At 40.9% G+C, this 25,135-nt stretch overlaps 1 protein-coding gene across 13 annotated transcripts in view; it reads right to left on the reverse strand.

Moving 5' to 3' along the window:
- Positions 1-25,135, reverse strand: part of LOC133416510 (RNA-binding protein Musashi homolog 2) — a 210,336-nt gene that overhangs the window by 131,776 nt on the left and 53,425 nt on the right. For all 13 annotated transcript variants that reach the window (XM_061703506.1, XM_061703500.1, XM_061703505.1 and 10 more), the window contains exon 6: positions 13,793-13,885. In XM_061703506.1, the coding sequence (XP_061559490.1) occupies positions 13,793-13,885 (93 nt within the window). The remainder of the gene's footprint in view (positions 1-13,792; positions 13,886-25,135) is intronic.

The following is a 25,135-nucleotide window of genomic DNA, read 5'->3' on the forward strand; positions in this document are numbered from 1 at the left end:
GCTGCTCCTGAAAATATCAGGCTGCATCTAACTGCCATTGAAAAAGTCAAGTACTCTTTTGAACGCCTGTATTTTGTTCTTGATAGGCCTTTATTACAGGAGCCATTTTGTCATTGACGAGTGACAGGTTAACTCGATAGGCCTTTTGAAGTAAGTTCTTAAAATGCCATGAATGTGCTTTGTTTTCAGCATACAAGTGACCACAAAAAGTAGCTTTTCTTCCCCCGCTGTAGCCTTGTCTTTTTTCGTATTAATGCAAACCTTTTCCGCTGAATATCATGTCATTGAACACGGTGTGTTGGCAGCTGGAAGACCTGCTGGCAGATGATTAAACGCAATCAACCTGTCACTCGAGCATGATACCGCCTCTCCATGTGAGTGCGTCACATACAAATCGTACTTTAATTCAATTAAACGAGACGCTGTTTAAAATGAAACTGGTGGTCATTTTTCTTTTTCGCTGTCGTGTGTACCGTGACTTTAGAATTACTGAGGCGCAGCGATGTTAGACCAATTGTTGGGGATCGAGTATGCTGGTTAGATGCAAGATGCTGTTTATTTAATAAGGATTTAAGTTAATATTCCATTTCCATAATGTCACTTTAGTGGATAATTCATCTTCAAAGGGAATGAAGTGGTCCTTGGTGGCTTTTACAATGTGTGCTGAGCTGGAAGAGAGGATGCTGGGCTGGCAGTGGGGCTCCAAAAACAACTCGAGGAAAGCCTCCAGGTGGCAAGTCTGGAAAAAGGATAACATCCACGCTTCTGCTCAACTAACCATCAAACCTAATTACCTGTGGATAGGACTTATGGGCCACATGTTGGGTTCAAAGCTTCCCGATCAGGAAGTGACTTGAGTGTGTGTGTGCGTGTGTGTGTGCACGTGTCTGGTCAACGTGTGCGTGACCAAAAGATTCGACTGCGAGACTTGATGCCACATCTCGGCTCGGTGCCACTGTTTCAATCAAACTGACTTATTTAGATTTTAGACGAGTCAAGCGAAGCCATGAGAGAAGGTTTCAGAATAGATCGCTTGTCAGTCTGTCGCATGCTGGCAACCATGTCTGCTGATGCATTATTCTTCCCTGTGGGGGAAGCACACACAGCTTGGAGGACTTGACGTCATGAAGGGTAAAACTATAAAACAGAAATGTTGTATTTATATTCCATTTTATTTGAATTAGTGATACAACAAACATACCATAACACGATGAATCTTTTGCTGCTACTACGACTACTCGGAACCCAATAAAGGTACTTTCTGTTATTACAACCTATAAAAGTAGCATAATTACAGATCACTTCGGCATTTTTTTAAGACTTTTAAGTGTCGACAGTCGACACCACATTTAATTAACGTTTGCATTTCTCGCCATGACATCATTTTAGGCAATAAAAATGTAGAAGTCCTGTGATAGCTCCAACGGATATTTGTACACTTCTGCATGCTTGTTTTAATGCCATTAAAAGTGCAATTTAACAAGTCCAGAGGCTATTAGATGGGTTAGCATTGGATTTACACGTCATCGACAGTAATATAGTGATATCAAGGTGATATCTACTATGCTTGTGTATGTTCACCTTTTCCTAATATATAGTGTATAGAATATGCATTAAGCGATGAAACGGGTTACTTAAGTGACAAAATTTGAAACAGTATTACCGTTACAGTGTTACACTGTTTTACAAATGACAGTTTCAAATGTTAATTATCCCTAACACGCTATTTAGTGTCTCTGAAAGTCATCGTCTAAAGGACTCCATAGCCAGCTCCTCTTCAACATCAGCAGCTAACGGGACCAAACAAGGTGCAATTGATATGCTCCCTACATACTCGAATATCACGATGGTGACGTATATGCAGGGGCAGATTGGACTGTTGAATAACTCGACCCGTTTTCGGTTTAGCATGCGGGACGTTCGACTCCTCGCACACGCTCAACATGTGCTGCATTCCTGTGTTTACACAGATGATAGCAGTGAACATTGTTTACAACCGGATCTAATGTGCAAAACCTGCATAATGTTGCTGATTTTATAATTTGTTTTATATTTAAAATAAAACTTGTTCCCCGGTTCTAGGTACAGGTATTTGTATTTATTTATTTTTGTTAGCAATATTGTGATACCACTGATACCTGCGATAATTGTGGTCACAATATTTACAATAATAATTGAAGTTTTCAAGTCTGTTATGTGCATTCAGTGCGGCTCTCAGACTGTACAATATGTGACGTACATTAGATGCGTACTTTGGCAAATGGCATGACAAATATGGTTTGATTCAAATGTCGTGGATTCACGTTGGGCCATTCCACTGAATTGGTGCCTTTTGCCGCCCAAGGGGGGAATGTATAAATGCATGATCAAATTAAGTGTAAAATACACGTCCTACACATTGATCTGATCACATAATTAATAAATGCAATTTAAAAGTAAACTACCTTGAAAACTGGAAAAAAAAATGTTTAAATGTGGACTGTCCCCACTTCTTAAAATTAGAACTTACCATCAAATATAATAATTGAATTCCTAATAATTAATAATTAATTTTGAACCCATACTATAGTTGGTGCAAGAGGCTCAAGAGTATGACCTAACTACTTACAGTATATAAGTGCAAGCCTTAGTATTGTAAACATGTTGAGGTGGGTTTTATCACAATATTTATATCTATAGTCCAAGACGAAAGTCATTTTTAGGGCAATTAAAAAATAAATAAAAAAAATTGATACTATTTCTATCTTTAAACAATAAAACAACACACTGCATACTGTGTACACTTCTTTTGGAATGACTCATTGTGACTTCCAACAAGGCTTCCAAAGGCTGCTGAATATATTAACACATGCACAGTACATTCCCACGTCTTAAAATAACTATGGAAGCCATTTTACCATTTGGAGCCATATCTAATATGTGGCTCGACATGTTCGCCAGTCATTCAGTCACACCGTTGGCAGAACTCCAAATAATCCAGATATATTGATTAGATAAATGTCAGATATATGTGACAAAAAGTGAGGCTTGCCTGAATAATTTGTGCATGCAACTCTTTCTACTTGGGTTTAATTAGTTTGGCAGTGCTAAATCAACGTAATGGTTGCACCAGCACATATACTGGCCCCTAACTTTAACACCGTTGGTTTCCATCCTCCACACTAAATCTTCAAAGCACGGTGATACTAGAAGGATGTAAACATCGAATAAATTGTGCGCGATAAAGAAAAATAAAAGGAGCAACAACAGCAAACTAAAGTACAAAGTTTCGGGAAAGAAGATGTGAATGGAGACAAAAAGTGGGAGGACCTGCAATGTCATCTTTTTATATGTACTGCATTTGGTTTGACCTACCTTCTCTCTCTCCAAGCTAAATATGTCTGGATGCAATAAGCCCGTCACTACCAATGTTGGTCTCCACTGTTACAGCAAATAAAACCTAACAGGCAGTTACTAACCACTGAATTTATCATCGTGGATTTCTTTAAGACTAATAGTTTTGCCAGACCTGAGGCGATGTAGACATGCACTCATGCACATGAGTGTGAGCAGCGCAGTGATTCAGATAAGTGAAACTTTTGAGACGTCGTTAGCCCTTCACATTAAACTCAAGCACGTAGTGCACATTTCCATGCAAGAGCATTTTAGCAGTGATTTGAGTAAAGCGATTGCATGCGTAGGAGGCACTCCGAGTCAGAGCTTGAGCTGTAGCCGCCTATGGATCTGGTCACACAGCTGTGAGAGGCTAAAGGGAATCAGCAGGCTATTGATTGAGATTTTTCGACACTTCAATACTTCATCACTTACCGCAAACACTAGTGGGGAACTATGATTTTGTCTTGTTTCTGTCTGTCTTTTTGCTGCCTTGCAACTTTTGACTTGTAAACACAGCTTTAAGTACATACGGAGGGTACTATTCAGTTTGATTGCTGCTGATTGGTGGGAACTCTCAAAAACCCATATATTTTTGTAAATGGTTCTGCCGTTTGTAAAGCAAACATAATACCGTTCTCTTAATACTGTGTTTCCATACATGGTTGAATTTTGCAAGCTCTACTAACTGCTGGTGTCCCTGATCTTGGAAATGTTTTTGTTTGTTTGACGAAAAGTCTTTACTGGTCGGGTAAATCTTGTGCTTGCCATTTATCTCTAAAAAAATCTAGAGAGAGAAAGCTGCCGCTATTATTTGTGGTCACTCTGGGACAAGAACAAAGCAAATATTACAGAAAATATCCCAGCTTGCAACAGCACAGGTGTATGTGAGTATAGTACTGTGGCTTCTTTGGAGAGAAATTCCTTCCCTCCAGGTGCTGCTGAGTCATGGTCCAAACAGAGAGAGTGAGGGGGGGTTGGGACATTTAGAGAACTCACTTCAGATAGGTGGGAGGGAAAAAAAGATGACAAATGGGTTATCCAGAGTGAAAATCGTATTCACTTTGTCCCTGAAAGCCTATCAGACAAGATTTTTGGGGGAAATTTGACACCACTGTTTCTCATTTGGCTGTGACACGCAGAGACAAAGGTTCTGTCACTCACACACTGCTATCGTTCTCAACTCAAATATGCACGTCTAAGCAACTCTTAACGACTTCCATTTGAGCCACAGTTGCATGAATGGGTATTCTCTCGCTACCCGTGATGTATTGCCATTCAGAGATTGGTATTGATTGGCAGCTGTTGTGTTCACTGAAAAACAAATGGCCAACAAAAAGTTAGGGCATGGAATTAGTGTACTTTAGGAAAACAGTTGTGATACAGTTAGAACAATTGTGTAAAAAAAAAAAAAAAAAAAAAAAAAAAAAAAAAAAAAAAGGCACAATTGTAATCATTAAATTTGAGGAAAATGAATAAAGTTCATACTAAAGTGTGTCTTTAGTTTAGTATTCTCTTGGCTCCCCTTCCATTCATATTCTGCCAAGCGCTCGACCTTCAAATTCTGCATTTCATGCCAATCATGAGAACACACATGCGGCATATCTCTCACATCCATCAGCAAAATACGTTTCCTTTGATTCGCAATTCTCACCCAACTGATCTCCGACGTGGTGTTGCCAAGGCGAAGGTGGACGTGCGGATACGCCTCCGCACTAATCTAAGGTTTAAGACTGCTGCAAATGACTCATGACACTTCCTCTCATGACATTTTTCAAATGCTCCCTAGGTGAACGGCATCCATGGGGCCTTGCAAGCATCCGTCTTCCGCCCCCAATAATAAAGCCCGACCCGCGCGTTAACACCGCCGTTTCTTGTCACAATGGCGCCGCAGTCTCCTGCCGCCACCTGATTAACCCCCTTTGAGCAGGTGCCCAATCTGATCCAATCACAGTCAATCTTCTTTAAACATTTCATTCTTTAAGCAGCAGGCTCAAAATTTCGTCATTCAATCACCCGATCAGTCGCCGATAACACAATCAAGCCAATCCGGGCTTATCCGAAGGGAGCCAGGAAAGACAGCTGGGAGATGAGACCAAAGAGCTACAGAAAGCTGTCAATCTTCTCGGATCTGAAGCTCTCTTTGTGAGACGCCGATGGAGCACAGTGTCGAATAACAGAATGTGTGTGATAAGTATTTCAACAGAGTCAAAAATCCTATCTTGAATTCAAGTTGCGGCCCTCAAGGTAAAAAAAAATACACCCACAGATGCACGATCCCGATTCTCACACGGAAGGTGGTGGCTACCGCAGCTCGATTCTTCAGCGGCCATTTAAAAAGCTTGAAATGTTGCTGGGCCAATGGGCAAATAAAGGTCAAGGGGGGTAGAAAATGGTTTGTCTAACTGGCCCTTTTCCCTCATGTGTCCCTGCAGCAGCACTAGCATACCCACATTCATAGCCAATTCATTTATATTGCTCTGCCCTTCTCTCGGCAAGTCTCAGTCACTAACTACAAGTGACTGCAATGAGATTGAAGCCTCTGGCTAAAACGGGACGGAGAGGCACAAGCTCCATCATGGCTGCTCTGATCACTCCTTATAATCACTGGAACCAGACAATATCCCCCAACTGATTAGGTCAGTTGCAGCAGGGAGGAAAAACAATCACAGGACGTCAGCCGATGATAGACACCGAAACGTCGGAGTGCTCGCGGTCACTGTGAGCTGCCATGTAAACGGCATGCAAATGTGCACCTGCACCAGCTGAGGAAGTGGGATGAAGGACTGTGGCCTTTTGATTAGCTTCCTTTCCCTCTTTTAAAGTGCATTTTTTTCTGCATTAATCATCGGTGTTTTTTCCGCTTTAACGCGCGAACATGTCAGAGGCTCTCCTCATCGTGCCTGTCACTTCAGTCCGTTAAAGTGCACATTCAAGAACTAGTTTGTCAATCAGACGGCGAGAAGATAATTGATTATTGCAATCTCAAAGAACGAAGCCACACCGTTCCCTTCAGCTGGCCACAGTTTTCTTCCTTGCCATGTGACACTCCTCCACAAAGTTGAAAAATGGAAATCTATTCTGTAGTTTACACTTCATCCTTGTAACTAAGAAATTAAAATAATAAACCCTAAAAACTCCGATCAAAACAATACCTCTTGCTCATGCACTTTAGCTTGGTGGATGTGAAATGGCATCTCCACTGATTCAAACCTTTTCAACAAAACTAAGTTTGAATCACTTATGGTTTACCCATGAACTGTGATAATATTTCGAAGTGTGTTATTTCAAATTGCAATGCTTGTTAATAGATTATCCAAGGTCGCAGAGTAGCAGTCACCTAAATCGGTGGATGGGTCTGGTGAACTGCAGGTGTGGAAATGCGCATAGCACTTTTTTTCCATTTTTTTGGTTTGCCTTTATGTTAGAAGTACATAATGATGCTGATAGTGCCATTTTGTTCACAACAATCACGATATGAAATTCTCACTAACATTTCATCTGGAAGCATAACAATAATGCTTCTGATGAAGCAATGCAATATTTTCCAACGTAATACAGTACCAATAGTTTTAGATGCAAAAGGAGGCTAGGCAGGTATGAGACGTGAAATCATAGTGTCTTCACAGATTGTCCCGCAGAGTTATTTTGGTGCCATTTACAAACTCTAAGACCATGCAAAATGTCAGCCGTGGTATTAGATTACCAAAGCCCCAGAACAAATGTCACACACGAACCAATGAAACTGTTTCTGATGCTTGTATAATTTCAGTTCATTGTCCCATTCGATTCATTTTGGGTCTTTGAGAGAAGAATATGTGCTCCGACTAAACCTTTTCCATCATGTCTCTATAAATATATTTGTGGCGTTCTCCATCTCTCTTACACTCAGGTTCTTGAATTGATATTTACTTAACCTAAATCATATCATTGTCATCTTCTAGGACTCAATGCACTGCTCTGCTCGTCTGACTCAGTGGTGACCTTTGTATCTAACTTTATCCCTCATAAGCCCAGTAGCAGTGAACTGGATAAGCTCCTCCTCTTCCTCCACCCATTCAGTTAAACCTCCAGGAGCTGCCGCTAGACCAGCGGAGCACGAGAACCAGGACGGCCCAGACATAAAGAAACGATTGTGGGGCCCGAGTGACACGGAAGCAAGTCGCTCTGGTGAAAATAAAAAGTCTGCTTGAGGGCTGCGCTGCAAAGCCCAGCCAAGTGACTGAAGTGGAGGCGGTCTGATTCCGAGAACAGGACTCGTTTCTGTCGGGCTGAATGAGACCAGCGTGGGATGCACTCAAAGCTGATCAAAATAAACCAATGAGGACCAAAGCATTAGTCACCCCATCTAATTATGCCTTTAGCACTGTGGAGCGCTCTCTACATGCCAGGGCAGGGCTCAGCTGGTACGTCACATCCAAATTTACAAGGTGTCTTCACACCAAATTCCAAGCCTAATCAAGTGCTTGCCTCAGTGGAACCTTTTTGTGGAGGGCGGGAAGGGGGGTGGGGGTGTCAAAAGTTGTTTGAATCATTGCAAAGCAAGAAGGCGTCATGTCATCCTTTGAAAATGAAAAGCAGCCCCATCAAACATTTTAAATTGTTGGTTGATTTTCTGGAGCTGCATTTTTGTCAACTGACTTGCCTAATTAAAAATTACAAATAAAAATAAATACATCTGGCATTGATTCACTACTAACATCAAGTACCTTTCAGCTTTAACCATGGAACGGAAGGAATTTATCTCACATAAAACTCAAAATCTTTTCATAAAATCATTTACACAATTTAGAAAATGTTGATAAATGGATGGAGTTTGCCACTTTAGTTTTTTACTTGTATGAAGTGTGACCAAGCCATTGGGAGCATGGTGCTTGGCAATGCTCACTTTTGTACAGCTGACTTGGGATCAATCATTCTAGCGCGGTCTCCACCTTTTGCTCTTAATCACTTAGAATGGTTGAAAATAATTACATATTTTGAGAAGCAAATGGTAGGAAATAATCTAGTGTAATAAACAACAACAACTGATCTTTAAATGATAGCATTCTATTCTCTTGCGACATACAAGCCTGCACAGAGGCAAATAGCAGCCCAAGCACAGTACTGATTAATTTTACTTTAACGGGAAACCGGAGCGGGAGCAGCCTCTGGGTACGAGTCCTTGAATATAAAGAAACGATAAGATTTTCTCAACTGGCTCGCACGGCTAATGTGCAGTGCGTGCGATGCCCTGAGAAAGAAAATAGGTGGCGGGATGTGGCAACTATTAGCCAGGTAATGGAATCCATCTGAGATGCATTATAATCAGTCAAACACAAGCACACTTCCACTTAAATGCAATCACTTCCAATATACGCCTTCAGCGCGTAATGAAGGCAACAAAGAAGCGGCTCGGGTTGTGAAACTGTGCCAGGCGTAGGCTCGTGCTGCGTCCTAAAGGTGACAGCTGGGGAGACTGATGTGGAGGAGAGATGTCAAGCCCCCCCACACCCGCCCCGTGCACCCCCAGACAGCGTAGAGAGGGAGCGAGGTGGCAGCGAGGGGAGGTGTGGAGGTTACCGACAGAACCTGTGACCCAGTTGTGGCCACACAAGCTGTTTGCCCTCCACTGCTTCACAACCCCCGACACCTCTGCAGACCACATCCTGCTAATTGGCTTATGGTGCCACACGCACGCACACACACACACATAGCTATTGCTACATCACAATGAGAGGACTTACTATATTCTCTGTGAGAAAGAGCTATTGCTTGTGCACGTGTGATGAGTGACACTTCTGCAATATAATGAGATCCAATACAACAGCTACATAAAAAAAGTAGCCTTTATTATGACAACATAGTTTGGTTTTGATGTACACTGTCAGGGAGGTATTCATTTTACAATACTTTTTGTTATAGTGGTGCAGTTGTCAGTATACGACTACCCTAGTTCCACACCACACGACGACCACATTGTTAAATCACTATGTCGTTACATTATACCTCCCTCATGGATCAAATTTAACTGTACTATTATATTTTTAAAGACTCGTCACTTAAGCGGCCCGCGTACGTGGTACATACGTAGCAAAAATGAGCCTCATTCACTAAAAGGGAGTACTCACAGATTTGTGCTTAAATGATTCATACGCACAAATCTGTGATTCATTAATATGGGCGTACTTGTTTTTGCTCATACTCTGCGAACAAATTTAAAGGCTCCTCAGGCAATGCATATGCAGAAATAACGCAGGATCAGCTTTTGAAAAAAAACGACAAACATTTTACTTAAGATGCACAATATATTGGAACTACAGTCATTTATAATAATAATAATAACATGTGGTAACTACTTCACAGATTTCACCTATTGCGGGGGTGGTCCGGAACCTAACCCCGTGATAAATGAGCGTTTATTGTATTAACATTTCACAGTGTTTAGTCACTGATGACTTTCCAGTCATTTCCAGCCAGAAGAATCCACCCAACAATTGTCGCAGTATGAATAATTCTTGACTTAACTGTATGTATGTATGTGAATATATATCAAGCAGCCCTTCCGTCATGTTGGATCAAGGGGGCTACTGATATATAATGACACACTGCACTAATATTCTATGCAGCGGAAACGACAGTGGACCCCCGCTATTTGCGATGGATAGGGTCAGATAATTGACACCCATTATAATTGCATTAACACAAATTAATTTTTTTTTTTTTTTTTAAACAAAAATTCTTGAATAAGCATTTTCGGGGTTGCTTCTCCTCCAAAAAAACAAAGGAAAAACCCCCCAAAAAAAAGAAAAAAATTGGGGGGAAAAGGCGGAAAAAAAATAAAATAAATAAAAAATAAATCCAAATGAATATGCGGCTGCTGAACCGTGAGTATGCAGGGGTGAGTATGCAGGGGTCCACCCATATTCAGCATGTTTAAATAATAGACGGCCCTGATATACGTTATAGTCTTGAGATTGAAAAGGAAAAGAAAACAGAATAATTTTGCTTTAACATCCGTTTTACAGATATTGCCCCCAATATCTCCTCCGATTTTTCATTTGCCAAATTCCCGCAGACCTGCGTGCACACACACACACACACACACACACACACACACACACACACACACACACACACACACATCTAATCACGCAGGCGTATAAATACACTTAATCGCTGGAACGCTCACGCAAGGCGAGAGCAGTACTGCAGACGCATGGAGGCATGCACAAGTAGGCTATAAAAGCACACCCAGAAAACATCTACAAGATCTTGCTCAATCAGTGTGATTTGTTTGTTTCCTCCTAAGCATTTGAGGATTCCTCAAGGAGGGGGAAAAAAAAAAACTTTGTATAATCAAGTCAATTATGTCATTCAATCAAGTCGAAAATCATTTGGAGCCCTTTCTCAGATCCATTGATTGCAAAGCTGCGCTTGCATATTTGCTTGCTGGGTTCTATTGTGCAAATAGACCATCCAGGCCATGCTAGGGCCTTCCAAGCATCCTCAACAGAAGAGCAGCCAAACAAAGTCATTCACCTTGCTCGCTTCCAGCCCGGAAAACAACGCTTGCCTTTGGAGGAGGGGAGAGATGGTTGCATACTGGGTCTGAACCAAAAATAACTGTTTCCATTATTTCATAACAGCTCTTTTGTCTCCTTGAGGACATGGTGCATTATGTGCCCATGAAAAATCCATCCTCGTGGAAACTGTTTAAACTCAAGGTCAAGTGCTGACGTTACAGAGACGGTATCTGCTGAAGGTGACCTTGACTGATGTGGAATATGACATGAGGGAAATGGATCTCCACTCAGTGTGAGGAAATTATCTGGGAAATGCTGCCACTGTATCACAGGCTGTTTGTGTGCATGTGTGTGGGTGGGTGGCATGCATGTCCTTGTACAACCCCAATTCCAATGAAGTTGGGACATTGTGTTATACAGAAATAAAAACAGAATACAATGATTTGCAAATCATGTTCAACCTATATTTAATTGAACACACTACAAAGAAAAGATTTAATGTTCAAACTGAACAACTTGATTGTTTTTAGCAAATAATCATTAACTTTGAATTTTATGGCTGCAACATGTTCCAAAAAAGCTGGGACAGGTGGCAAAAAAGACTGAGAAAGTTGAGCAATGCTCATCAAACATCTGTTTGGAACATCCCACAGGTGAACAGGCTAATTGGGAACAGGTGGGTGCCATGATTGGGTAGAAAAGGAGCTTCCCTGAATTGCTCAGTCATTCACAAGCAAAGATGGGGCGAGGTTCACCTCTTTGTGAACAAGTGCGTGAGAAAATAGTCGAACAGTTTAAGGACAATGTCCCTCAACGTACAATTGCAAGGAATTTAGGGATTTCATCATCTACGGTCCATATCATCCTCAAAAGGGTCAGAGAATCTCGAGAAATCATTGCATGTAAGGCATGCCCGTGAACTTTGATCCCTCAGGCGGCACCGCATCAAAAACCGACAATGTGTAAAGGATATCACCACATGGGATCAGGAACACTTCAGAAAACATCTCAAAGTGCAGCTTGAAACTCTACTATGCAAAGCAAAAGCCATTTATCAACAACACCCAGAAACGCCGCCGGCTTCTCTGGGCCTGAGCTCATCTAAGACGGACTGATGCAAAGTGGAAAAGTGTTCAGTGGTCCGACGAGTCCACATTTCAAATTGTTTTGGAAATTGTGGCGGTCGTGTCCTCCGGACCAAAGAGGAAAAGAACCATCCGGACTGTCATGGTCGCAAAGTTCAAAAGCCAGCATCTGTGATGGTATGGGGATGTGTTAGTGCCAATGGCATGGGTAACTTACACATCTGTGAAGGCACCATTAATGCTGAAAGGTACATACAGGCTTTGGAGAAACATATGCTGCCATCCAAGCAATGTCTTTTTCATGGACGACCCTGCTTATTTCAGCAAGACAATGCCAAACCACATTCTGCACGTGTTACAACAGAGTGGCTTCGTAGTACAAGAGTTCGGGTACTAGACTGGCCTGCCTGCAGTCCAGACCTGTCTCCTATTGAAAATGTGTGGCGCATTATGAAGCGTAAAATACGACAACGGAGACCCCGGACTGTTGAAGCTGTACATCAAGCAAGAATGGCAAAGAATTCCACCTACAAAGTTTCAACAATTAGTGTCCTCAGTTCCCAAACGTTTATTGAATCTTGTTAAAAGAAAAGGTGATGTAACACAGTGGTAAACATAACCCTGTACCAGCTTTTTTGGAACATGTTGCAGTCATAAAATTCTAAGTTCATGATTATTTGCTAAAAACAAAACAAATATAGGTTGAACATGATTTGAAAATCATTGTATTCTGTTTTTATTTATGTTTAACACAACGTCCCAACTAAATTGGAATTGTGGTTGTATTAAAGGGCGCAAAAATAGACCTCACTCAACTGGAGGTACTTGGTTTGACAACAATGTACTGCAGATATCTTTTTATGAAGACCACACAGCAAGAATACTTCATTTTCATTGCAAATTGTACAGTGGAACCTCCAAACCTCTTTAGAGCTTGTAAAATTTGGACTTCGAGTAAATATTTCTGCATTTGTACTTTGCTCTTCGCTTAGGATTTGGGTGAGACTACTACCTTAAAGTAAGTGGACCAATATCTTAAGTCGAAAGCATTCCAGCAGTGTCCATTTGTCCAGCGTTTCTGTGTTGCAGTGCCATTACCTTTAAAGATGATTGCTCTTAGCCTTATGCAATTGTAGTGCTCTTATTGGGTTTTCTTTTATGTTGTCTACTTGCTTTTTTTGTTTCCATTTACCATGGCTTGATGGAACTCACTGTCAAAGCTGGTATTGGTATTTAAAAAAAAAAAAAAAGACGTTGATTTGGATATCCCGTGACAGGTGTCACATATTTGAGTTGCGAGAAGTATTTTACACAACGCTACACTTATTAACGCTTTCGGTTTGTCAATCAAGTTTCTGCCTTGCTCGTTTAAGAGCGTTTCATTAAAAAAAGACGTTAGACTGGTTAACTTCTGCAAATACTTGTATGACAGATAATAATGTTAAAATATTACTGGCCTCTTCAGTGAAGTTATTATTATTTTTTTTAATAAAATAAACCTAAAAATCTCATTGGGAAATGTAGTTTTAAAATGTGAACAATTTAGAGGTTGACCAGAGTCACTGAACAGATTGTGTTCAACTTTGGAGGTTCCACTTCACAATCATTTAGCGACCATTGGCTTTTTTTAAAAAAACATTTAAAAATTAATTTTCATCTGCATATTGTTGATAACACACAAGACTCTTGACCCATAACTCGCCATCGTTTCCTCATCTTTTCCAGCTTTCAGTTTCATTATCATATGTTCAAATCAACAGAATGTAATCAGTATAAATGTAGAATGTAGGTTTACAAACAAAGAATAAATACATACAAAAACAGCCTTACCTTCCCAAACTGTTCAAAATACTGCTTCACATCTTCCACTACTGTGTTGGCTGAAAGGCCACCCACAAATATTTTCTTCGTTCTTGTGACCATCTGAAAGGAAAACGAGGGAATGATTAGTAAGATAAAACTTTAATGGGCGGCGCATTTAACAAAGAGGACACAGGCGCTCTTGAATATATGCACCCAATAAAAGTTCCAGACCGCCATTTGAAATTCTGTATTCATAGCAAGCAAGGTCACAAGGCCAAATGTTTTGACAGGGAGAAAAAAGAAGAATAAACACAGTTCTGTGATTGTCTCTCACGGCAGCATTCACTTACTAGGCAACAAAACAAATTGATGAGTGCTAGAAGATGGAAGTCCATTAAAGCCTCATTTAATTGCAAACAGCGACAATACGAAGGATTATTACCCTAAGCATCGAAAAGGACCCAAAAAAAAAAACCAAATCTTTGTACTAAATGTATAAGAAACTTTTGGAAATTTAAGGACACAAACCTGCACATTCATGCAACCATCTTTTGTTTAAAAAAAAAAATAATAATACAAAAATAAATTATGCTGCAATTGTATGGTCAGCTGAAAATAAACTTTTAACCGACTTCCGAATGTCATGGAATCAATCAAAAAAATAAGCAAAACAAACACAAAAACAGTTAAATATTCAAGTTTGACAATATCTTTATGTTGTGTGTGTGTTTGGAGTAAATCATTTCTAGATCCATCGTTTTTCAAGGAATTCTTAAATCTGTGCTTTTCCTATTTGAGGTCTAATAAGTAAGTAATCATTCTTTGCGTTTGGATGCACAGATAATTCAGTGAAATCACCAGAGAAAACCAAAAAATAAACAATGTAAACCTGATAACAGTTCTTTAGAATAACACAGCCGGACAGCTCAAAGGTTGAGGGAATCTATCTTGATCAGAACGCTGACCGAAACACTTTCAATGCATGAAAGACGACAGCGATGAAAAGAAGCGAGACTCAGCCGGAGCCGAAGTCGCGTCTGTTACGGGCTTTCCAGGTGCACTCACTGTCTCACAGGCAAACTTAATTTACTAGCAGTCATTTAACTTGACAACTATCCCGATCTAAATCAGCATTTCCCCAATATAAGGTTGGTAACCAAAGGTTTCTGGGTCAGTTTTATTGGGCCCAAACGCGTAAAAAAAAAAAAATAAATAAAAAGCAATTTTATTGATCCTCAAACACACTTTTTTTCAAAAAAAATGTTGATTGTAATAAATGTATGTTGCTTTGCAGGTACATTAAAAAGTTTTGACACACTTTCTAATGCTGTTGAATGAGAATGTGTTCAAACTTTTGACTGATACCGTATGTCAATGTTTGTTGTCCTGGGATTGAATCTCATTTCCAATTTGGGCCTTGGACTGAAATTGGTTGGGAAACCATGAGCTAGAAACGTGGTGCTCAAAGTGCGGTACAAGTACCAATAGTGGTGCACGGGCTCCATCTGGTGGTATGCAAAAGAATCACTGAGTTAAAAGCTCTAACTTTTTTAAATACACAACAGTATTTTTTATTTATTTATTATTATTATTATTCTTTTACATTCAGCTCAGTTGTATTAAACCTTGAAGTAGTATACTTCATTTTTGATGAACACTTAGGCCTACTAGTACGTTAAAATATTTTGGTGCTCATTATGGTGGTACTTGGAGAATTAAGTATTTTTTGAGGTGGTACCAGGTGTAAAACGTTTAAGAACGACCGGTCTCGATGAACCCAAGCTTCCTCACTTTGAACTTGACATCAGTATAGAGTTTGGTGTCACTCAAGTTTCTGAAAGGAAAGGGGACAGTCATAGTGACGCTAACCACTGTTCTGTTTTTCCCCTCCTTTGTGATACATCAACATGCCGAATGATGATCTGGCTGGTGGTGGGTTGTAGACGAGAATAGACCCAGCAGCTGCATCCTCCTCCTCTCCCCTCCTCCTTGCCAACATCATCCTTCAGACCTTGGGGGTTATCAGCCTTGGACGCCACTGCCGGCAACCCGGGCCAGACAGCTGCTGATAAGCTGGCTCTGCGAATATTTATCATCATCACTCACTTTTATCTTTGCCAATCAAGGTAAAATCAAGAAATAGATAAATAAACAAGCCAATGCTCATGTTGGCCTGCTTCGCTACGTCAGCTCTTTGTCCCATTTGCCTTCCAGGCTGCCCATTCCCTGGTCATCTTTCCATCTTGTTCCATCAAACCCGTTCCAGCCTGTCAAGTTTTCAGCCTTGTCTCTCTCCCGAGAAGCTGATGGCATTGCCGACTCCCGTTATAACAATTATTGTCCTGTTTTTTTTTGGTTCCCATGGTGACTGAAGACATTATATGACTCATTGCTCTATACTATAAAACTAAATAGAGAGGTTGCTTTTTGTTAACAAGTTTCAAGTCCTACTAATTGTTTTAGAATTTTGGTGCAAATATATCAGATGCTTTTTAATCTGATTATGTTGATGACTGCAGTAGCACTAACTTGATTCAGGGAAATAATTTTTTATTAAAAATCACTTCCTAGCATAAAAAAAACAAAACAAAACAAAAAAACTACGCAATTAAAAAAAGAGGGAAAATAAATCAATAAGCATTTCAATAAGATTTCTAAATGGACAGATCCTTAACCCAGTTTTTTTTTTTTTTCATAACCCAATTTTTGAAACATTCAGCTATTTTTGCACCTCCCAAAGAGACCGTAAAGAGACCTGTGTGTGTGTGTGTGTGTGTGTGTGTGTGTGTGTGTGTGTGTGTGTGTGTGTGCATGTGCGTGCGTGTCTGTCACGGTGTGTTTTCACTTTCTTGAGTGTACACTATATGTGGTCAGTAAGCCTGGTTGCACACTGCAGGTCAAAATGTTCCAATTCCAATTTAATGGCAGTGCACAATTGTTTTGACGGTCTATTTACATGTACAGTTCAAGTGGCACATATCAGATACCACTGTGTTTACCTTCACCGAAAATATATATTTAAAATAAATAAATAAATGCATGCACAGACGCCAACACGGGGCAGCAACAACACAAAAGTCAACTAAAAACATAATTTGTGTATAACAATGCTCCATGGCAGCAAATCGTATACCATTGGAAATTGATGTATTTATTTCCCGTATAAATGGTACCACACACTAACTGAGTACGTGTTGCTGTGTTCATGACTGTGATGCGTTAAAAGCAGAGGTCAAATTGCATGAAGATGCAGGTATGTATGTACTCTATGTATGTCATGATGACAATATAGATGATGATTCTTCATCCTAGTGAACAAATATCAAACAAGAGTCAATGGCAACGGCAAAATAACCCGTTTCACATTGGCAGAGAAGATTGACAAATTGTTTATGTGTGCAACCCAGATACTGTACTCAGCTCTGCTGCTCATCCGAAAAATGCATTTTCCTTACAAATGTGGCGCCATTTAAAAGGGTAATATTCTTCCCTGCGTTGTAAGAGTAATTCCCAAGATGCATTGTCACAAATAAGAATTTACCAAACATATATTTCCTTACGTTTTGTCCCTTGTTATAATAATTGTCATGCCATGTCAAAAAAACAAATGTCATTCAAAATATTTGCTGTACAAACATTGTCCAGAGAGACCTGCAAGCCTGCTCCACTGGCAACCTTTTCCATGCGGTCCAACATCAATATTCTAGCGTTCAACAGCAGTGTACATAACGATTAAGAGACTTAAACACTACTTCTTATTTTGTGAATACGGACAAGTCATGACTTGTCAGACCAGTGGAAACAGCAAAATGGTCTTCGATTTGAATGACTAAAAGCTTCCCTATGTGAGATCACTGCAGATGACAAGCCTCCTTTCAGTATTACGTTTGAAATGTCATGCGTCAATGTTGAAGGATCAAGACTTGGCGATCCCTGATGACCTGCAGCAATTACATCACAGGTGTTTGTGATGTGAATGACTTGATGACCTTTAAATGGTTTGTCAACGTGATGGGAAGACAGGTCAACAGTTTCTTCAGCAAACTTTCTGTTCGGATTTAGGGAATTGGTTCTTTCTGTTTTTATACACCAAAAGCAAAGTCTGGGGGTAAAAAATGCATTTTCATGGACATTCTATGCAAATCTCTCAATGGGTCCGCCATAAGATAAACTGTCTCAAGCCATGTTTCCACGAAACACAAAATGCAGTACGCATTTTGTGTTTCGATTGTAAAATATCCGACCCGAGCTCCTGAATGAAAACTGTAAGTGCAGTGCCAGCACTGGTGCATATTGACTATTTAAGCTGAGTGTAAATAATGCACAACATTTTACATCCTAAGAATATTGAACTGCTGATTCGACTGCGTTTAATAACAGCGGGGTAGAACTACTGTGGGTGCCGAGGAAGATGAAAAAGATAAGCCTCCAGCTGATATTGCAACATGCTATAATATTACTATTTGTAGAAATTCAGTACCTCGACCTGTGGCAGCAAACAAAATTCAAAGAGCCTTCATGATGCGCCAACAAAAAGCTATTAGTGTTCCGAACATGGAGAACAGAAAGCGCAAAGGGAAACTGTGAATGTTATTAACTCCCCAAGAAGGATGAGACGAGATGATTATAGTGTGAAACGAAATAAAATGTAAGACAGAAGGCTTCAGAAAAAAAAAACCATGCAACATATTTCTGGAAATCTTGAGAGTTTTACACTCAAGCACCAGCAGTATGTTGTCTTTTAAACTCCATTCAGGGCCACATGCTTGACTGGCAGATGGTGATAAAGACATTTCGCAGTTTTACTGGCAAAGGTGTAAGCTGACACCATTTATGGTGCGGAGAGCGAAGACTGAACATACAGTATTTATTTGGAGATTGCAGATGAATGCCCAACCTTTCTATAATCACTCTGTTTCAAACATGTCCTTAGACCAAAGTACCATTTTCAAAAATCAATTGCCGCAATCTGTTTGACCACGACCAAGTAACCTTCAACGTGTGATTAGTTAGACGTAGGACTCAAAGGCTGTATTTACACTGCATTTTTTGTTCCCGTTTATTTGGATTTTGAAGACAAGCATACCCAATATCACTGGGAAGACAAGCATACCCAAAATAACATCCGGAAGCAACAAAATGAAAGTAACAAATATTAAAACATCTTAATTAAAATCGCTTGACATAATACACCATTTAGTTTGCCTGCATTTACCAAATGTTAGGGCAGTAAAATACCGGTAAGCTCAGCATTCCATCACAGTGGACCGTCAGCAATCCTCTCTCCTATTTTAAGGTCTATGCTCCTCGAATACAGCCTAATGTGTTCTCTCAATGCTTTTGTTCGTTGCGATTCACAGTCGAATCAATGTGGCTGAAGCTTTACAAAAGAAAATTGCAAGATTTCAACCAGTCTTCCTACCAACTGGTCTTGGTTGCAATGTTTACATAAGGGTTGCCTGAAAGAACAGGGAGAGGATATTACTTCTTTGCAAAACCAAGCACAACATGTCTAAAGGACTTGTACTTCCAGATGAACTCAACTAAAATAGCTACTCGAGACTGAGCACTATTGCTTCTTTTCCAAACAACAATTGCAATTTGCCTCTCTGCGGATTAAAGTCGTTCTCCTACAACAGTTACTAGCTGATTTCGTCTCTTCCTCTCTTCCTTTACTGTGGCTGGCAGTTAGTTCAGTGTTGTATTAGGTGCTGGTTTGTAATTATCACATACAAATGTATGACAAGTATGACCGAGCAGAAGAAGGAAAACTGATTAGCAAGAATATTGCGGGTAAAATCATCGTGTGAACTACTCAGACATTAGTACAGCTCAGATGTTCTTTGTGTTCACGACTCCTTGACGCTAATGTGTTCTTCCCAAATCTTTCAGGCCTCAGAAACCTGCGTTGTCGAGGTCGCACATCAAGCTATGATTACAAGGTGGAAGCCTTTATCACGGCCCTCACCTCTTCCACATTCGGGGTCATAAACAGCTGTAAACACAGAGCCCGAGACAGGCTGGGGATTTCGATGTCGTTTCTCATATCTAAAAATAATGGGACAGATAGCAAAAAGCCATCACACTTTGTCGTTGTTATGGTTCGAGTGCGGTGGTATAATTACTGGCATTCAGATCCCGTCAGTCGCCTCGCTCGTAAGCAAGCGGAAAGCACCAGAGAGCATCTGTCAATGCAATGCGGCAAGATCAAAGCCGGAGACGTTGTGCAGGCGCTCACGCACATGCAGGCAAAACACGGCCAGGTAAACACTGCCATCGCTCATTTGCATCACGAGAACAGGCCCACCAAGAGAAAACACAGCCTATAAATGACAAACACCGGCACAATCATGTCTGCTTTGGAAGCCTCTGCGCACGAGAGACAAAACAGAAGGCAAGACGCACATGATGGGACAGAAGAATTAGAACTTCCGCGAGAGAAAACGAGCGATTAGGAGCAATGGCGTCTTTGTCGAGCAACAAGTTCAAGATGAGGGCCACCGCCTGGTCCGGTTCCACTCCTCCACACGTCCTTTTAAAAAGTGGCCCAATCTCAGCTCTGGTGTGCATAAATAGATCTGTAATTGCTTATTACAATACAATTAGAGCAAAGGAGATGACGGAAGGAAAGATGCTTAGTGCAAATGTGGAGTGACAGGCCCAAGCAAGCAGACAGGATTACAGTAGCCATTTGCACACGGGCAGAATATGAGAGCGATAAGAGCGAGAGACAAGGACAGAGAGAGAGAGAGAGAGAGAGCGAGAACGAGAATGGGGGAGGGGAGAGGCTGTCAAGCACAGGGCAGAAGCTAATGACAACTCTGGCTTCAACTAGGACAGACATCTTTGAAGCGCCGCTCTGATCAGAGCTGTGATTGCCACTGCCGCAGGGCCACCACTCCCATATTAACCTACAGTAGAAGCCACTCGGGCAAAGTCACCGGCCCGTTCCTGCCGGTACCGGCCACCTGTGGACTGGCCCGCCCAGACGTGAGTCAGGGACACGCGTGTAAGGACACCGTTTGCATATGGCCTCGCTACAACACTGACAGCCAGGCTGAACATGGGGCCAGTTAGATGTGATTAGCTGCACTTCCCTCCTCAGCCCACTACTGTTATGAAGATTGATAGAAGCCGCTTAGAGCTGATTATATGGCCCTGGAGATGCATGGGCCCATACCCAAACTGCACATTCACGCTGCATTCACAATGAGCGCAGCATGCCATCACTAGGCGCAGCCCAGGCATTAAGCAAACGTTACAGCAATACCGGGCAAATGCGAAACAGACCACGCCAGGAGTGCTCTTAAACACAAATATTATGCTAATTAGACGCAAGCTTCTGGCCAGATCTGGTACAGTGGAGCCAGCATGCTCTGGCCACTTAATCAAATTTCAAATACATATTGTGAACATCTCTGGAGCTTTTGAAAACCACTGCACGGTTATTAAACGTAGTGGATACTAAAATGAATCGTGTCAGAATGAGCTTCATTTTACGATGTTGGAATTAGCCAAGTAAATGTGTTAGCAGGATGCGCATTCATCTGAATCCGTGTTATTGAATGGAATCTATCAAATTCAGGATTGGAATCGTGCTGAAGCATATTACCTCAACTTGGGAGAGCATATTTTTATGGCTGTTTGTTCGTAAGAATATGCAAAATCCAATTAACGGATAAAACTTTGTGTAGGGGTGGAAATGGAACAAAAAAACCCAAACAAAAATAGATATGATATTCAGAAAGGTGCAGACTATTTGTGTGTTATTATTTTTCACTATTTTTTTTTTTTTTTTTTTTTTTACTTTTGCTCTGCAGTCTAGCAGACTGTTTTATTGATCGTATGATCGATCTATTTTCCATTTAAATCATATATTTTTATCTATTTGTCTGATGCCCTTGTAGAGCCATATAGGAGCATTTTGATGGCATTCACAAACTAAATGCATGAAATCTGTGTCATTATAACAAGTGTATATAAATAAAGGATGATATCGAGCTTGCGCAGGCTCTCTGACTTTTAAACCCTGTGCATTAGTGCTGAGCACTTCTACAGCTTGATCCTCCTTCAAGTTCAGAAGGTCACGTCATTAAGTCAGAAGCCAAAAGTGACATCACAACGAGACTACAATAGGAACTGTAGCGCGTTATCTACAATGGCGGTCAGCAATTTGCAGATCTCCCCCAAAGTCGAGTAGCCGTAAACATGCCTCCTTTCCACTAATTTTGACGTGCCAGCTAAAACTGTTCCAACCTGTATTTTTCTCCAGATCTCCACCAAAATGTAAAGGACGAAGCCCAAATCATCGCAGCTTGCCTCACTAATTTCCTTGTCGAGATAATGTAATTAAGATTTGAATCATATTGACAGGTTTTCATTATAGTGGTTGGAGGCTGTAGAATTGTTGGACAGAGGTATTTGCAATATTTCCCCCCTGTGGAGCTGCGCAAGATACTAAAAATATTAGAAACTTCTCAATATACTATTGCAGTGGAGGAGGTGGGTAAGCACAGGCTGCAAGTAGGAACGAAACGCTCGTGTTGAGAAGTGCAAATGTGAAAGCAATGTGCCCAATTCAATTATCATTCGTTCTAAATAATATTTGACTACAGGGAAAAGAGAATATTAGAAAACGCAAATGTCACCACAGCGGTGGTGCTTTAGAAACATTTCACAATTCTCTAAATCTCTCCTGCCTCAGCAGCAGCATTTGAGTGGCAGCGTTTTCAATAAGATGACGCTCTCTTCCATGACGCCTGATATTGATAACAAAAGTTGATTTTCAACACTAGTCCTACACTTGTGTACTGAGAGTAAGCACTCGGAGGGGGGGATTTTAATTATTTTTTTTTCCCTCCCCAATTACATTAATGGCTTTTTGACAGGCACTACAACAATGCACCTTACACATACTCTCTCTCTCTCTCTCTCGCTCTCTCGCTGGTAAGCACAGACACGGACGCACGCACGCACACAATGCAACTCATGATCCTGGATCATCCATCTTTGCAATTGTGGTCGTGTGAGTGACATGGCAACAAAAGGAGGAATAGGCGATAAGCAGTGGAGAGATAAACAGGAGAGGGTAAGGTCACATAAAAGAATACCTTTGTTTTCCTTTTTTTAATGCCTCCTTTAAAGGTGCACTGTCTAAATACAAGCCCATCTCGACATTGTCACTGCTATGCTGTTGCACTTCGAGCTAAATGCATCTGAGTTGTGTAAATGTGATTTCCTTAAAAGGTATATTTTTCGAGAGCACAAATGCATTGTTGTAATTTATTTGTACGATTTTGGAGCAACTATCACAACCTGCCGCCAAATGCAAAAAAAGTGATGTTGCATTCTGCCTGCAGCTGAACACTAGCTCGCTTGCAGCTAAATAAAGTGAATGACGGACTAATGGTAACTGTTTCAAAATGACCTCTGATGCTTTATTGGCAGTTTGAAGTCATAATCTAGTCATACTTCCTTTTTTGGGGGGGGGCGGGGGGGGGGGACAAAAGCAGCACAACAGCAACCATGTAACCCCCCACAAGTTAAGGCAAACTCCCCATTAGAATGGAGAAGGCCTCTTTGTCCATAAATGTGAATGCAGCTGTATATGACTAGAAGGTCTCAACCTTGTTAATCATTTGGAAGTAAAACAAACTTCAGGCAAGTGTCAGGATGATGGAAGCACAATTTATTGTAGTACAAAGTTAATTATGTGGATCATTGTGTTCCAAAAATAAACGGTTAAGTGTGCATCATTATACATGGCAGCCAAGGTCATCAATCATTCAGCATCCCGACAAACAGGATTTCAAGTGCCTTCAGCTGCATCGTGGGCTTATTTTTATTTTTGACATGCTTGTGCCTTCAACAGTTCACCTCCAAGATTGTCAAATGGAAGGTCAGCACACCATGGTGTCATCTGCTCGGTGGATGACAAACGCAAGCTCCACTGAGGATTTTTTTTTTTTAGTCAAAAAAAAAAATAAATAAAAAAAATAAAAAAGGGTACCATAGTGACCACATCTTTATGAAAACCTACAAAGTGGCTTTTCATATTGTTAGCGTATGGGTTTTGCCTCCGTTTACACTAGTTAGAGGTGTAACCAGCAACCAGAGAGCTGTCTCTGGGTATAAAACAAGCAATTGTGAAGCTGAGAGAAGATGTTCAATCGATCAGTGCTATTGCACAAATATTGGCCACAGCCCCGTACGTCCATCTAAGTAACGGACGTCAAACGAGTAGATCAAGGAAAACGGCAGCCTTTGATGACAGAAACATTGAACATTGTGAGTGCTGTAAACAAACAACTGAGTCACATCAGCAACAACCTCCAGAGGGAAGAAGTGAAGGTATCCCCGTCTACTTCTTGTAAAAGCTTTCATGAACAAAACGACACAGGATACATCAGAAGACACAAACCACTCGTTAGCTAGAAAGAGAGAAGGCTAAGATGGAATTTGACCCAAAAAGTATGGAAAAATGTTTCATGGACGGATGATGCTTTGAGTCACGATAGTTTCACCGAACTAGGACTAAACACGGCATCAAAAGGAGTGGAATCTGTAAAACAAATTCAGCAGAATAGCCCTAAAACTAAAGTTGAACTCTTGATCTCTTGTCACATATTCTGTTCCTTAGCTCTGATTGCTACATTACTATACTCCGCAATCTTCACTTTGCTGTCGTGGTCTGTTTTCCTGCTGCCCTCAGTGTCCTCATCAATAAAATGTGTCTCTTAAGGTGGTCATCTAGAAAAAGTGTTTTCATTGTTTCTTAGCGATATGTTCCATGCAGCGTGGGTTTTTGCAGTTTGCTGCAGTACTATTTGGAAATGGAAAATTGACTGCCCCATACTGAGGTGAGTGGAACTGAGCACTGTGCAGCTGAAAAGTGCCATAATAGAAATTTAATAGACAGCTGTATTACCCTACGGAGTGTCATTCTACCTTTTTAAACAGCTAAGTTTTAGTGGTTCAATTAATGCCCAAAATGAGTCTTAAAACAGCGGCACGGTGGACGACTGGTTAGAGCGTCTGCCTTACAGTTCTGAGGACCGGGGTTCAATAATTGAGGACTCTAAATTGCCCATAGGTGTGAATGTGAGTCCGAATGGTTTGTTTGTTTATATGTTGCCTGCGATTGGCTGGCAACCAGTTCAGGGTGTACCCTGCCCAATGATAGCTGGGATAGGCTCCAGCGCTCCCGCGACGCTTGTGAGGAGCAGCGGCTCAGATAATGGATGGATGGTGTCTTAAAACTAACCTGCATGATTGTTTGTGTGATGCCGTTTAAACGCCACGTTAAATCTACAAAGAGCGGCGCAATTAGCTCACATCGGCAGCAAGTTTTATGCCTTAAGGAGCCAACGG

Source organism: Phycodurus eques, chromosome 17 (assembly GCF_024500275.1).
Source record: "Phycodurus eques isolate BA_2022a chromosome 17, UOR_Pequ_1.1, whole genome shotgun sequence".
Classification (NCBI taxonomy): Eukaryota; Metazoa; Chordata; class Actinopteri; order Syngnathiformes; family Syngnathidae; genus Phycodurus; species Phycodurus eques.